At 38.0% G+C, this 15,908-nt stretch overlaps 1 protein-coding gene across 1 annotated transcript in view; it reads left to right on the forward strand.

Moving 5' to 3' along the window:
* The first annotated feature begins 3,857 nt into the window (after nt 1-3,857).
* LOC131071900 (uncharacterized) overlaps nt 3,858-15,908 on the forward strand; it is a 51,945-nt gene continuing 39,894 nt past the window's right edge. Inside the window, exon 1 of the mRNA XM_058007871.2 lies at nt 3,858-4,130. Within this exon, the coding sequence (XP_057863854.1) occupies nt 3,976-4,130 (155 nt within the window). The 5' untranslated portion in view covers nt 3,858-3,975. The remainder of the gene's footprint in view (nt 4,131-15,908) is intronic.

The following is a 15,908-nucleotide window of genomic DNA, read 5'->3' on the forward strand; positions in this document are numbered from 1 at the left end:
ATGTTGTAGTAAGCCTTTTGGTTATCGGTAAGGGTTTTATCGACAGAGCTTTGTTGAAGATCTTTTGATGAATTTGATAAGTGGTGTTGGTGTGGATTCTAAAAGGTTTTCAGGATGTTGATGGTTATCGTGTTCGTGTTCCAGTTGATCAATGGTATTTCATTTGGCTTTTGACAACCTATTTTAGGTCTGGTGTTATTCTGCTAGGTTATGGACCGATTTATGTAACGCGTTGGTGCATGCTCTTGATGCGTTACCAGTTGAATTTATTGTTTGGTTAATGTTATTTCGGTCTTAGGCCGACTTGGTTTATCATTGGTTTGCAGGTTTATGTAATGGATTTATTGTATTATCTTTTAGGTGGCCAACCTAATTGTTTAGGTCCCGGGTTGGTATAAATATGATGTAAGAGCTCTTTGTAGATTGTTGGTCATGGTTATGGGATTATCTATGTGCGAATAAAGTTGTAATCATATGCAGAAGGTTTGGTCGATCATAGGTGATCGAATTGGGTTTGTGTAAGAGGTCTTAGACCTACGACATTGAGCTTAATCGAAACTGTACTCAGGCATAGGAGATGTTATTCTTGCAATTCATTCTTATTTCTGGATTGTGGTATGGATTTCTTTTGTAGTTAGTGAGGCTCCTTTGTGATGAGCAGTGTGCTATAGGTTGTTGGCCTTCCTGCATGTGCATGCCCCTTATTGTAATCACATACTTACTGCAGAAGTATTATTTGACTGTGGGTAGGCTTCCCACTGTGGTTTTTCCCTTTACTGTGTTTTCCACATATAAATCTTGGTGTTATGTGTTGTGGATGCATGGTATTTGGTTTATGGTTTATGTCTGTTCTTAATTGATATATCTTCTCTTCCGATATTTGGTTTATGCATTCTAGTAAAAGGTTTTGTGTGCTTAAAATTTCATAATCTGTAAACAACTGATTCACCCCCCCCTCTCAGTTGTTCACTGGTTATCCTAACAATCGGTATCAAAGCTTGGTCCTCTCTATAGAAGCTTAACCGCTTGAGGAAGATCCTATGGCAAGTAATCATTCAACTTCAATTACTTATCAGAAGGACAACCCTGGGCTTGAAGGAACAAATTACAAAGTATGGAAGCTTCAGATGGAGACTCATCTGAGATGTCTTAAAAAGGAGATTTGGGAGATCACTGAGAAAGGCTATACTCCTTATGATCTAGCATCTGGAAACCCTCCTCCAGTAGACTTGGATAAGAACATTGAAAATGACTGTAGAGCTAGATAAGCCCTCTTGAGCGCCCTTTCAGATTAGCAAGTAATGGGATTAATAGATAAATTATCTGCAAAACCTACATGGGATAAGCTGGAGACTCTGAATGAAGGTGATCATACTATTAAAATTGCTAAACTTGATGGTTATCGGGTAAGGTATGAGAACCTGAGAATGGAGCAAGATGAAAGAATTATAGCTTTTATGGAAAGAGTTAATGAAATTGTCTTCAGAATTCAATGTTGTGGTGGATCTCTAAGCGAAGACAAGATTATTTCTAAAGTATTGAGAGCTTTTCCTCCAGCTTACAAGATCAAGGCTCTTGGAATTAATGAGCTGAGAACTATGTCTAACACTTTTGTTAACAGGGATACTTTGGTTGGAAAGATATCTTCTTTTGATCTTGAAGAATTTGGTCCTCAAGGAGATGCAATTATAGATTCTGCATTAAAGGCATCTACATCATCAACCGACAAGAGTGATTGGAAAGCATTATATGCGAAGGAACTGGAGGATATGAGGAAACAAGATGAAGAGTTTGAAGAACTTGAAGCCCTATTTTCTATAAGTGTACCTAAAGGTCTGGGAGGAAGTAAGTATGAAGGAACATCACTTTTCAAATGTTTTGTATGTAATAAGATAGGTCATTTTGCATCTAGATGTCCTAAGAGGAATTCAAGATTTGAAGAGAAAGATAGAAGATCTTTTAGGCCTAACCATGAATATCAGAGCAAGCATATGTATAGGAGAAACAAAGATAAATCATGCTACTATGCGGATGAGGAAGGTGTAACTGATGATGAACTGACAAAAGATTCAGCTAGTGGATCTGACAATGGAAAGGAATGGGTATTCTTGGCTATCAAGGAAGATACTTCAAAACCTATAAAGGATAGAAACATCTTTTCTTTATACACAAACACCCTTAATAGGTGTTTCCTAACTATCCTTGATTAATAACCATTCCTTTGTAATCTTGAATATTTTGTTGTAGATCTTGGTCAAGAAGTTTCCTATTTGTGCTAGTCTCTTCTCTCCAAACAAGATAGTGAAGAAGTCAACTTTCAAGATATCATTATATTTAATCCAAATATCCTTTAAGTGAGACATTTCATGATGTAATAACATTTTGTTTCCATTAATCCCATATACAAAATGACATATTCCATATACTCAATTTTGTTTGGACATCATCCATCTTTTAATTTTACACCCAAGATAATGCAAAACTTTTTTTAATTAGACTTGCAAAACTATTTTTCCTTTTTATCTTATTTCTACTCCATATATACTTTTTACATGTGATCATAACATATGTAACTTTCACAGGGCCCTGTGTCCTCCTAAACCCATCTCTGTTCAACCTGCTCCCTCCATCCAGGGCTCCCCTGCTGGTACTAAAAAAGGTCTCAAAAAGACCTCGAAAAAGCCTATTATGCCTTGTCAATCCCCTGACCACGCCCCTCTCATTTCGCCCAAAATTGGGGAGAAAAACAAAGGCAACCCTTCCGTTGCTAAACCCACCTCCAAGAAACCCAAGAAAGAACCTAAAATCTTGTTAGTTGAGTCTGACACGGAGGATGGAGTGACCCCGCGAAGATCCCATGGGTTTGCTGGCAAACCCCAGATGAAACAAAATTATCGTGAGGAAGAACTATGTTAATGAGGAGGAGGAAGATTGTGAGAAGGCAGAAAGTGATAAGGTTGAGGATGAGATGGAGGCTACGGAAGACTCAGATTCCTCCAAGCTGGGTACAAAAGCCCCTGACTCTGAGATTATCAAGGATGATAATAAGAACGCCTCCCCTTATTCTAACACTTCCCCCCCGCATATCTCTGAGGAGGACGAAGGAAAGTCTGAGGGTGGGCAGACTGCTGCTGAAGGTGGGTACAAGGAGGAGGTGGTGCAGTGTGCAGGTTGTAATGCTATCTCCGAGGACCTGAATGGAGTGAAGAAGAAGATGGACTATCTGGAGTCCCATGTCAACAAAATTGGGAAATTCGCCATTAAAGTCATGCACTCCTCGACTACTTCAATGTGTTTGCTGTACCAGGAGAAATTGGAACATGGCGGTTTGAGTTCCTAGCTGAAGATTGGATTGGGCTTCTGCTCTCACAACACATGGGAGCTGGAAAACAAGATTAATGGTGGAAGCTTTTCTTTTTTGTTATAGTTTTAATTTCTGGATCAACTGGATCTCTGTTAAGTTTAATTTCCTTATTAGCCATATGAGGCTTGCCAAGACTCTTACTACTTTCCTCAGTTTTTATAGTTTGAACAATATGTTGATTATCTGTTGTTTAAGGTGCTATTTGGACGAGATTGTTATCAATCTTGGGTTATCCAATAGCTGTAGGCGGTTTTTGTTTTTGATGATTAAGGTAGGGATTGGCTGACTGCCGTTTGACAACTGTGTGTGTGCTGATTTTACTCTTTTTTGAGGCTTGCTGTATTTTCCAAATCAGCCCCCTTATTTTAGCTGCTTTATTATAAAAAATATATGTAAATTCTTTGATATAGTAATCTCCTTTTCCCCAAGTTAACTTCATAATATTTATCATCCATATTTTTATTTTCCTAATTCTTCATTTGGCGCTCTTTCTTCTACTCTTACTTTTCCTCCACGGCTGGTTTTCATCTCCAGTAATAAAGTTTCAGTCCAACTCATTTTCTCCTGCATACCAGAGACCTATATAAAGTGGTCGGGGCAAAAGTGATTGAATGGAGGAATTGAGCGAAAAGTTTGAGAAAACGCTAACCTGCAGTGCAATGGAAGTTGCTGAGGACGTTTCAAAACCTGTGGCGGTGGTCGATCTGCTTCGTCGATTTCTCTCCGTGCAGGAGAATAGAGCCGAAATTTATGCACGGCTAAAAAGGTGCAACCCTGTTAGCATTTCATCTTTATGAAAAATGTGGTTTACTGTCAACTCTATTACATTGAATTCTATAAACTCGGTTGCAAATTGCTGAATTGTAGACAACAGCGCATTTATATCTGGCTTCGTGGTCCACATATCTATTTAGGGCAGGGCTTAACGCACAATTTGTCATTTTGTAATAGCAACGCCAAAAGTTTTATGTTTTTTTCGCCCCTAATCTTCTATTGCGATCTTGCAATCCTGTTATTTTTTTGCTCTTACTTTGATGATGAAATACTGGGTGAACTGAAACGTTGATAACAACTAAACACACAATCTTTCAAAAGCTCTTCATCTATCTTATTTTGTATTTCAGAAACCAGAAGTTACATATTCCTTTACGTTGGATGTCCAGGTGTTAAATGGTTGCCCCAATTTTTTCCCTTCTTGGCTACGGATAAACATTTTTTTGATTTCACGGAAGGAACTACAAAATCTCGGTTGAAATTTCACTGAAGAAGTTATGAAACGTCAATTGAATTTCGATTAGTGTTTTTGGAGTTTAATTTCCTTGTTTAAACATTTTGGGGTTCTAAGTCTACCAGGGTTTGAACCTTGGCATTTTGCTTGTTAAACTCCTCGTCATCACGCAATTCAGTAAACGGACTCTGATGAAATCAGAATTTCATTAGAATTCTTTTTCTAAACATTAGGGACTATCGAAACGTGAACTCGTCTATCAGATGTCTTATATTGGGATGGAAAGTTGACAGATTATGTGCACAACATTGGTTTTAACTAAAGCCGAATTCTTAATTCAAAACCAGCGGTAGAACCGTATTCTAGTCTTGTTTTGGCGCCAATCCTTTGAGCAGAAGTTCGAATGAAATAAAATGTACTCATTATATTTGGGCCGACCTTGTGAAGTGAGCGCCCAGTTTTGGAGGCAAATGAAAATTGAATAAAATATTTATCTTGGCCGACTCGTTCTTGAGAAATGCAACCGTTGGTAAAGAGGCATGGGTTGGTATAAATAAGAGATCACTTGAGGTCATTCAATCATGCAATCAATTGAACATTATTTGAATAAGAGCAGATCTAGGGCAGTCCTAGAGCAGACAAATATGAATTTTTTTTCAGATTTGTTTTGTGCAGGTTTTGCAGATTTATAAGAAGATTATAAAGGACAGATTATGGCAGATCTATAGGGAGGAGTTAATGCCGATAAAACTGGAATATATAGCAGATTTATGAAGAAAAGAATATAAAGAAGAGATATATGGCAGATTTGTAAAGAATAGTATAATATAAATGCAAGATTTAGTCTATGGCAGAAATATACAGAAATATACGTGAAAGCATTGCATTCAGATTTGTGGAGGAACACATTGCATCATCATCAAGTAGATTTGTGAAGAAGAGCATTTGTATGATAACCATTGGATCATCTATAAACAGATTTGTGAAGGAAAGTATATCTACTTTCAGATTTGGAACTTGGTGCTTCCAAAAGGAGGGATTGGTGGTTCTCACTAAGTTGGTGCTTAGTTGTGGGGGTTGGTGCCTCTATTAGGTTGATGTCTATGAATTGAAGGGATTGGTGTCTACAAAGTTTTTAAGACAAGTTTATATAAGCAAATATTTTGCCGTGGTTTTCTTCCATAAGGGTTTCTACGTAAATCTTGTGTTCTTTTTGTGTTGTGTAATTGTTGCATCTTATGTGAATGATATTGTTCAATTGATATGCTTATAGTATTAAGTTTGGAAAAGTGAAGAATTGTACTATATTTATTCACCCTCCCTCTCAGTATAATTGTGTGCTCATCAATAAATACAACACAGATTTTACTTGGGGCTTAGAACTTTGGTCTGTGCTCCCTATTTTTCTTGCTAACAATGACCTTTCAATTATCATCCTCGTGGACACTATATTTTTACCTTTCTTTTTGTCCTTGCTCTTAGGTTGTACCTTGCTTTCTTTAAATAATTCATATGTTCTTAGGGAAGGGGAGATTCTCTCCCAACTGGTAGTATCAAAGGTCTGTTGGGAGACTTCCATATCTCTAACTGCTGCATCCCTTCTTAATTGGTATTAATGCTTTTTAATGTACACATTTTGAAAGTCCAGATACTCATCCTGAAACTTCTTTTCAACGTTTCTGAGGTCTTGTGGCCAGTAGTCAGCTTCTTTTATGTCTTCTTTGTACAGTGGAGAGGATCCTTCTTCTAACACTTTCATAAATCTTTCTGTTGGCAGCCTGAGTGTTAGTGTGACCTGTTCCATAATCATCAAAATAGTGAGTCTACAAGTAGACCCAGCAAGAATTCTATCTTTGCCTTGGTATAGATGTTCATTCTGTTTTTTCCATATAAACCACAAAATTTCAGTGGATAGACAAAACCAAAACACATTATGAACTTTTCTTACCTTTTAACACAACTGGACAAAATTTCAGACTAGGACCTTTTATCACAAACATCCCACCCAACAATATTACCCATGAATATGTTGGAATAAATAATTCATATATTAATTATTCACTTAATTATATTAATTCACTAAATAATCGATGCCTTAGTTAGTAATTAATTATTGGCATTTATTAGTTAGTTAATTAATTAATTATGAATAATTAATTAATATTTATCTCCATGCATAATGCAAACTAGGTAAAACAAACTATGTTTAGAATTTTGAGAGATTCATGCATTAATTAGTCTATTATACTTTTTGTGCATACATGACTGAATCATGCATTGTGTTTCAACTCTCAGTCTATCTTGTAGACTCCACCATTTAGGGTTTCTACCTTTAGAGTTAGATTTCTTTATAAGGATAACATATCCTTCATCGTAATCAAGCAATTTGAAAGCAATACATTCAATTATTGTTAATTGTCTTCAATTCTTTTTGCTGTTCAATTTTCTTTTTATGTGTGACGGGTATTTTTGTAGAAGATAACTGGGCTTGTGGGATTCGCATTTCATGAATTCTAACAAGGTATTAGAGCTCTAGATTTGAAGATTCCTGTTCACTTTTTTAAAGATTATTTGCATTTACACAACAAATTGTTCACCTTGGGTTAATTTGGAGCTCACCATCAATTCCAGAAGGCTCGAGAAAGTCAGGATCGTCTTTTGTTTCATTGAAATCCGATATACAAAGTCCATTTTGCAAGGGTTCGAAGTTCGAGGGTTTTCTTTGTTCTAGAGGGTACCTAAAAAATTGGAGCTTTTTGGGCCCAAAAGGACCTTATGGTTGGATTTAGAAGGTCGATTCCATGGATTTTGATATATAATTTGCCTATTTTCGGCATTAGGGGCATGATTTTTTCATTGGCACACTTTTTGAGGCACAAAAATCCGTACGGCTGTACCTATTCCTGCACTTGCGTCAGAAATTTTTCCAAAAAATAAAAATAAAAAAATCAACTGGCTGGTAAAAAAAGAAAAATTTGATTGTTGGGTTTTTTAATTAAAAAATAAAATTAAAAAAATGAAGTGGGTGCATGTTTTTCAAAAAGTTTTTTTTAATTTAAAAAAAGAAAGTCAAACTCTTTGCAGCAAAAGTACATTGCATCAGCGCTGATGTCATGTTGACGGACCTACTAAATTTGGAGCTCTTCTAAATTTAGTTGATTTTCTCCATTTTTAGCCCTTCAAAGTTAAAAAAAGTAGTGGTTGGTTTTTTGCTCATAACTTGAGCATACGGAGTCGTTTTTTGACAAACCATATATCGTCGGAAAACTTTTTTCGAGACGGATTCATTTTTGGAGGTATTTTTTTTGGTTTTTTTATTTATTGACAGTTGAAGTTGTAATTTGCAGTTTGCACTCTCGGGGGCATATCTTGTGCATTCAAACTCCCTTTTTCGCCAGAAAGCTGATTCAGAGCTCTATCCAGATCTCAGGTCCTTATTTGTAGGTTTTTTTATCTGATTTCTGTTTTTTCCTTTTGAAGTCAACAGTGCATTGTTCTGGTCCTATTCTGCCTTTCTGTGATCCGAGCTCAGCAATACTTGTTCTTAGAGGTATTTAGTTCTGAGTTTTGGGCTCTATTACTGTATTTTTTTTTGTCTCAGATCTGTACTTTTTCCAGCATCATGGAGAAAAACATCATGCCTCTTCTTACCACTTCTAATTTTCTCGAGTGGAAGTCTCACATTGAGATCACTCTTAAGAAGTTGGGGTTGTGTTGAGTCACCAAGGGTACAAAACACGAACCTACAAGTGCTGCAGAAAAGAGGAAATGGTTCAACAGATGTGATGAGGTCTTTGGCACTCTTTGCATGAGTATCTCTCCCGATCTCTTGTTTCATGTTGAGTCTTGTAATACACCGTAGGAAGTTTGGGCACAACTTGAGCTTCTATTTGGTAAGCAGGATACACTTAGGAGTTATCAATTGGAGAATGAGTTGATATGTCTTAATCCTTGTGATTTTGACACGATCCAGGACCTCTTCACAAAGCTTAAGTCCTTGAGGCTTCAGCTAAAGCAGCCAGGTATTGAGAAGAAAGATGATCAGTTAATCCTTTCTATTCTTGCAAAGCTTGTTCCAAATTATTCTGTCTTTGTTTCTGCCTTCTATGCTACAAAGGATGCTATGGGCTCCAACTACACCATGCCTTCTCTTGATGAGTTTTCCATTCAACTCATGCGAGAACAATCCAAGTTGATTTAGATGGGTACATTGAAGCCTTCAAAAGCTTCAACTCTTCTTACTACACCAACTCAAATGGATACGAAGGTTTCATCTAGCAAAGGTAAGAAACAAAATCCAAAGACCACAAGGCAAGGAAAGGATTCCACTTCACAGAACACCTCTGGTTCACCTTCTCCTAAGGGAGAATCATTGAAGAGAGAAAGACCTATTTGTGCTTACTGTAAAAAGGAAGGGCATAATGAGACATATTGTCATCAGAAGAAGTTTGATGGATATGACAAACAGATTTCAGATATGACTGCTCTTCTTGCAAAGAGCAATATTCCTTCTTCGTCTAACAGGTCTTCTTCTCCTTCATTCCAGACATATGGACAGTCCAATGGAAAGGGTCATGCATTATGTGCAACCACTTGTTCACCCTCTTCTCGATGGCTACTGGATTCAGGTGCTTCACACCATATGGCATCTTCTCAAGATATTTTCTCATCTTTTCAGGATTCCCCTACACCACACATCTTGATGGGCAACAACACTGTTTTGACAGTATGTGGGAAGGGTTCTATCGACATTGATGACGCTACTTTCAATGATGTACTTTGTGTACCATCTTTGTCTTCTAACCTTCTCTCTATTTATCAAATTGCTCACAGTGGGATAGGGAAGATAGTTGAGTTCACACGAGATTCAGTGCACATCAGAGACAGCACGACTGGAGACATTGTTGCTACAGGGACAGTTGATCATTCTTTTCGATTGTACTCCTTTTCTCATTTTGGTCCATCTTCTCCATTGTCTGAGAATTCATCTCTTTTTTCAAGAGAGCATGTTGAGGTGAAGTCAGGTCACTTGAACTTATGTGTTGTTCCTGAGACCAGTGTTGTGACTTCTACACCTCCACCTCCTGTTGAGTTTGCATCTGTTTAGTAGGATTCCTCTTCAACACCGCTAGACATTGGAGCTCCATGCATTGAGCCCACTACTGCAATTGTTGAGGACATATTAGAGGATTTTCATTCCCTCTTAGATTACATATTTAACACATCTGTTATCCCACCATCATTGGAGCTTTCTTTACAAGATCATCATGCATTCTCCTTTGATTAGCATCCAAGCCTTCCAGTTTTGCCTTACATACAAGTTTTTCCTCTACTTTGTCCGTTGACTTTGTTTCCTCCGCATTGGAGCCTCATTGGTTTGATCATCGACATAGGGGTTCTATCATTCTTGGGGGGCTTTGGAGCTTCGATCCTCTCTCATGGGGGGGTTAGTAGTACATATGTCCTTGAGAGAGTCTCTTGAGACATTGTTTTTGTACTTACTTTTTTGTTTCTCTTTTAGAGAGGAGTTCTGTTCCCATTGGGTTTTCTCCTTTGCTTCGTTTCTGAGAAACTAGCATGTTTGTTCATGGGTGCCTAATCAGGCTTTAGGCTGAGACTCATCATGCATTCATCTTTGCATGCTTTTTCCTATATCTTTGCCTCTCTCCCAGTTGTGCATTTAGGGGGGTGTTGGAATAAATAATTCACATATTAATTATTCACTTAATTATATTAATTCACTAAATAATCAATGCCTTAGTTAGTAATTAGTTATTGGTTAGTAATTAATTATTGGCATTTATTAGTTAATTAATTAATTACGAATAATTAATTAATATTTATCTTCATGCATAATGCAAACTAGGAAAAGCAAACTATGTTTAGAACTTCGAGAGTTTCATGCATTAATTAGTCTATTATGCTTTTTGTGCATACATGACTAATTCATGCATTGTGTTTCAACTCTCAGTCTATCTTGTAGACTCCACCATTTAGGGTTCCTATCTTTAGAGTTAGATTTCTTTATAAGGATATCATATCCTTCATTGTAATTAAGCAATTTCAAAGCAATACATTCAATTATTGTTAATTGTCTTCAATTCTCTTTGTTGTTCAATTTTCTCTTTATGTGTGACAGGTATTCTTGTAGAAGATAACTGGGCTTGTGGGATTCGCATTTCATGAATTCTAACAGAATAATGACCAGATAGAGGTAACAAACTGAGATATATTGCAGACTTGTCAAAGGTTAGCTTTTGGATCATAAATTGCCACCTAAAACATCTTTTCTTAGGATCAATTTTACTAGACCAGCAATGTAAAAACTAAGACCACATTTTATGTTCCCAATCAAGGTTCCATTTCTTATTGGCATGCTCAATAATACAGCTTGACTGAACAAGTATATTGTGTAGACACTTCCTTAATTTTCAGGAAAGGAGATCCATCAGTCCATTTAAAGTTAGAAATACAGTCAAGATCATTGTTAATTTGAATAGGCTGATTCAACATTAGTAATTTCTTCTTAACCACAACATATGTTCTTCTATTATTATCTGACAGATTATATTCATCTTGGAGAGTATTCCATTCTTTTGTTGTCCCATTGCAGAAAATATCATTTAATGTTGAGATTCCAATCTTATCCCATATTCATAATATTTAGAAGAGTGACATAATGAATTATGTAAATGCACCACATGGAGATCTATGGGGAACTACTCAAAATGTGATGAAATGCCATTCTCTACTATGGCATAAACTTGTGGCTTGAGTTAATGGTTGTTTTTTTTGATCGGTAAAATGCTATTTTATTAATTATTTATAAAAGTAAACTATTACATTGCTTCATTACACCCATCGCTGACTCTGTGAAGAAAAAAACCAGAGCCCGAATACAAGATATAAACCAAACCCCTATATCCATCAAGACCGCCATTCTCCCATAACCGGGCAAAAAACCAAGATTTGATTGTCATGCCCATTTCCAATATCATATTATAGTACTACACTCTATCCGTGACTATAACAAAGTTCAAAATAATGCCCATACATCCTTGTGTTCAGATTTCCACACAAAAAACTGAAAAACCCTAGACCACCAGCCCAAAAAACAGACCCTACCCCATAATCATAGTGACACTTTTACACATTTACAAAGAAACTTTCCCTATTCACAGAGAAATAAGCATTGCCGAAGCCGAATTTACAAAATTTCTACCAAAAAAGAAAAACCTTTTCATTTTTTGTCTGCAAAAAGCTGAAGCAAGATCAAAATCCTACCACCACCCGAACAAAAAGGCCAATTACTGCCCTCATGCACGCCTGCGTCGGCGTTGAGCTCGAGCACGACTGCCATTTGCATTCCTACTACCTGCATTTGCCACCGGAACCAATACACAACCACCCACAGCCATCCTCTGTCGCAGAAGGTTCTTCAGAGAGTCCCACGCAAGCACCACCTCTGCCCTCTATTCAGCTCTATTGAAACTGGTCGGCCACCGCATGAAGGGGACCAATTCATGGAGGTCCTCCATCCTTTGGTCCGCAAAACACTCACTAACATCGAATCCTGCTCCTGGAATAGCCCATTCCAGAATCGAGTTTAGACCCACCAACTACTCATCGTCCAGTATAGTCCGTACAACCCATTCCACATTCTCTGTGGAGTCACCCAATTCTAGCCCCCATGCCACCACCATAGTCACCACGTCCATATTTGAACGAAACCTGTGTTTCGCCTCTAGAAACACCTCCCCAAACAACGACTCCATAATGTGGATGAATTCATCATCCTTAACTTTGAATAAATGCTTCATTCTGAGCGACGAGACAAGATCGAAAAAGGCAGTTTGTGGCCTGTTAGTATAAAGAGGGAAATTCGCCTCCATCCTTGCCAAACACCTAAAATTGTTGCTGAGAGAAGGAATGAAAATGAATGCCACAATATCCTCCGACCGTCGATTTATTGATCGTCCCACATGTGCTGTCTCATCTCTCAAGCACAATCCCCTACCATTTCATAAATGCATTATAATGAGAAAGAGTGCCAACTCAGAAATCCTTGAAAAACACTGTACGAAAATCTTCCACACGAACTTCACCGATTTCGTTAAACCCAACCGCCCATTTTGACAGAGTGTCAGCCACGTCATTTGCTGACCTACGAACATGACCAACCGGGAAGCATTGAACATCTACCAATTCATCCCTAATTACAGAGATTATCTTACTCAAGTGCCATGCATGACATTCACCAGCAATAATAGCATTAACGATTATCAAAGAGTCACCTTCGATATGAATTTTGGATAAGCCCAAGGATTTAGCAAAGCGGATTGCCATTAATGCTGCCATTCCTTCCGCAGAGTTATTAGTTCCATTCTCAATTCTTTGAGCCCCAAGAGCCAGAATATCTCCCCGCCAATCCCGAGCAACAAATCATATCCCTGATGGCCCCGAATTGCCTTTAGAGGCTCCATCGAAATTTATTTTTACCCATCTTTCTTTTGGTTCACACCATTCTTCCTTTAGCCTACTATTGTGAATCGGATCCACTCGACTAAGCCCATTCATGGGCCTCAATTTAATGCCTGGCCAAGCCCTTTGAATTTTCTCATCAAAATTTGACATAACCACATTTGGAAGTAACCTCTGAGATACAGCCGCACTAGAAACTTCCCCAATAAGGTGATTGATCCGAAGGCACAATCTTTCCACCGACTCCTGTTTGTCCTGAAAAATTTGTCTGTTACGTTCCTTCCAAATCTCCCACACCACTGATGAAGGACAAACATTCCAAATACAAGACAATAGGGATGAGTTATTCATCCTGGGCCACCCCCAAAAAAGCTGCCTTAAACTGGCAGGGAGGGGACCATATCACCCCAATTTATTTTGAATCATTGACTAACATTATTGAGCGATGTTACTATTGAGCACTAAGTGGTCCACACTCTCCTCATTCTTATTGAACATAACACATTTCGTGGGGTCTGCAAAACCCAACCTCTTCCTCTGTTCACCTGTCAAATCCTTCCCCTAAAAGAAAGCCAGGCAAAAGTACCTGCTTTGGGAAGGCAAGCATTGCCCCAGCACAACCTCATCGGCCATTCTTCATTTATTTCCCTGCTATCCAAGATCTGGTATCCTAGTTTGACAGAATAAGCACCACTTTCCTACTTTTGAAAATTGCCAACATTCTTTCTCTTTGATCCGGGGAAAGATTAATCCCCTCTAAGGATTTCCACTTGCATTCCTGTCCAAAAAGATCCTGCCCCAATTCCACATAATCTCTCACTTTACAACCCCATATCTGGCAGAATAAAAGTTTCAAATCAATCAGATCCTCCCAATTACCTAGAGTCTCCAAGCCATCCCATGAATCGTCCCAAAACTTAGCAGTTGCTCCATCCCCAATTTTCCACGAAGTATGGTCAGTAATAACACTTCGACACGACAGAATGAAATTCCAAATTGCTGACCACTTCACTGGATTTCTGATCGTGAAAATCTTCTGATTGTCATTTGAATCGATATATTTAGCCTTTTAATATCTTCACCCATAATTGATCCGGATTTGAGTAGATGGTCCATACTAATTTAGCCCCCATGGCTTCATTCATTAATTGCGAGTCTCGTAACCCCGCACCACCTTCCCCTTTTGCTCTACAGATACTATCCCAAGCTAAAAGAGGAATTTTATCCTGCTCTCTAGCCCCATTCTAGAAAAATTTCCTCATCTTCTGACTAATAACTTCAATAACCTTAGGGGGAATCTTCAAACACATCATAGAAAAGATTGGGATAGCCGAAATCACTGATTTATGCATTAGGATCCGCTCAGCTGAGGAGAGCCAACGACTCTTCCATCTGTCCATCCTTTTCAAACATATATCCACTAGTTCTTTCCAAAGGCTAGATTTACAAGCCCCACCAAATAAGGGGGTACCCAAATATTTACCAGGAAGGAGACCAGACTTCATGCCCAAAATTTTCCCGATTTCAATCTGCTTTTGAAGTGGGGTATTAAAGAAAAATATATCCGATTTTCTCCAATTCACACATTGCCCCGAGGCCCTGCTATATAAGTCTATAGTTGCTCTCATAACTCTTGCTTCCTGAAAGGATGATTCTCCCATTAATAATGTATCATCCGCAAATTGAAGATGTGAAACTGGATCAATGCCCCTAGCAACCCTGACTCCTCTCCATACTCCTTCCCTTTTTCTATCTCTAATCAAACGCCCAAGAACCTCCGCCATAGTGATGAACATAAAAGGTGATAGGGAGTCACCTTGCCTTAACCCTTTACTGGACTAAAAAAAATCTTGAGGACTCCCATTAACCAAAACTAAAAACCTGGGAGTGTTGATGCAACTTTCAACCCATTTAACCCAATCACTACAAAAACCAAAAGCCAATAATACCTTCAAAAGAAAACTTCTATTTACCTCATCGTACACTTTCTTGATATCCAGCTTGACCAGCATGCGATTAGTGCGAGCACATCGAATGGAATGAATAGCTTCATGAGCCACAATAATACCTTCCACAATTGATAGCTGAGGAGAAAAACCAGTTTGTTCTTCAGAGATAATAGAGGGCAAAATCCTTTTGAACCTGTTAGCCATTACCTTAGAGATGATCTTATAGATAGTGTTGCACAGGGAAATCGGTCTAAAATCCTCAAAGGAACAAAATCTCTCTTTTGTAGGAATAAGGGCAATAAAAGTATTATTTAGATCCCTCAGCATATACTTCTCCAGTCTGGATTCCTCCACCACTATATCATTAGCAAAGATATCCCAATATTTTTGAAAAAAAATAGTCGGGAAGCCATTCGGCCCGGGAGCTTTTTCACCCCCCATTGAGAAGAGAGCAACTTTAACTTCCTCCATCGAGACCGATCCCATTAACATGCTATTTTGGCTCGCCGAAATACAACTTGGGATAACAGACAAAACCTCATCCACTGCCCCATCTTGATGCTCCGTTTCTTTGAGGAAGTTTGAAAAATACTCAATAGCTTCCTTGTTGATCTCCTCCGGGTCCTCCAAAATCTTATCACCTTGACCTGTAATAGAATAAATTTTGTTAAGGGATCGCCTCGCTTTTACTGAATTATGAATTTTTTTTTGTGTTTCGATCTCCCCCTTTCAACCACAACTCCCTTGACTTTTATCTCCAATATGTTTCTTCTTTAGCTAAAATTTCAGCGTACTCTTTTTTAAGCAATTTTTCCTCCTCAAATTCCATTTCAGACATTCCATTATCAATTATTCTGGAATGTAGAATTTCCAAATCTAATTCCAC

Source organism: Cryptomeria japonica, chromosome 10, assembly GCF_030272615.1.
Source record: "Cryptomeria japonica chromosome 10, Sugi_1.0, whole genome shotgun sequence".
In the NCBI taxonomy this organism is placed as follows: Eukaryota; Viridiplantae; Streptophyta; class Pinopsida; order Cupressales; family Cupressaceae; genus Cryptomeria; species Cryptomeria japonica.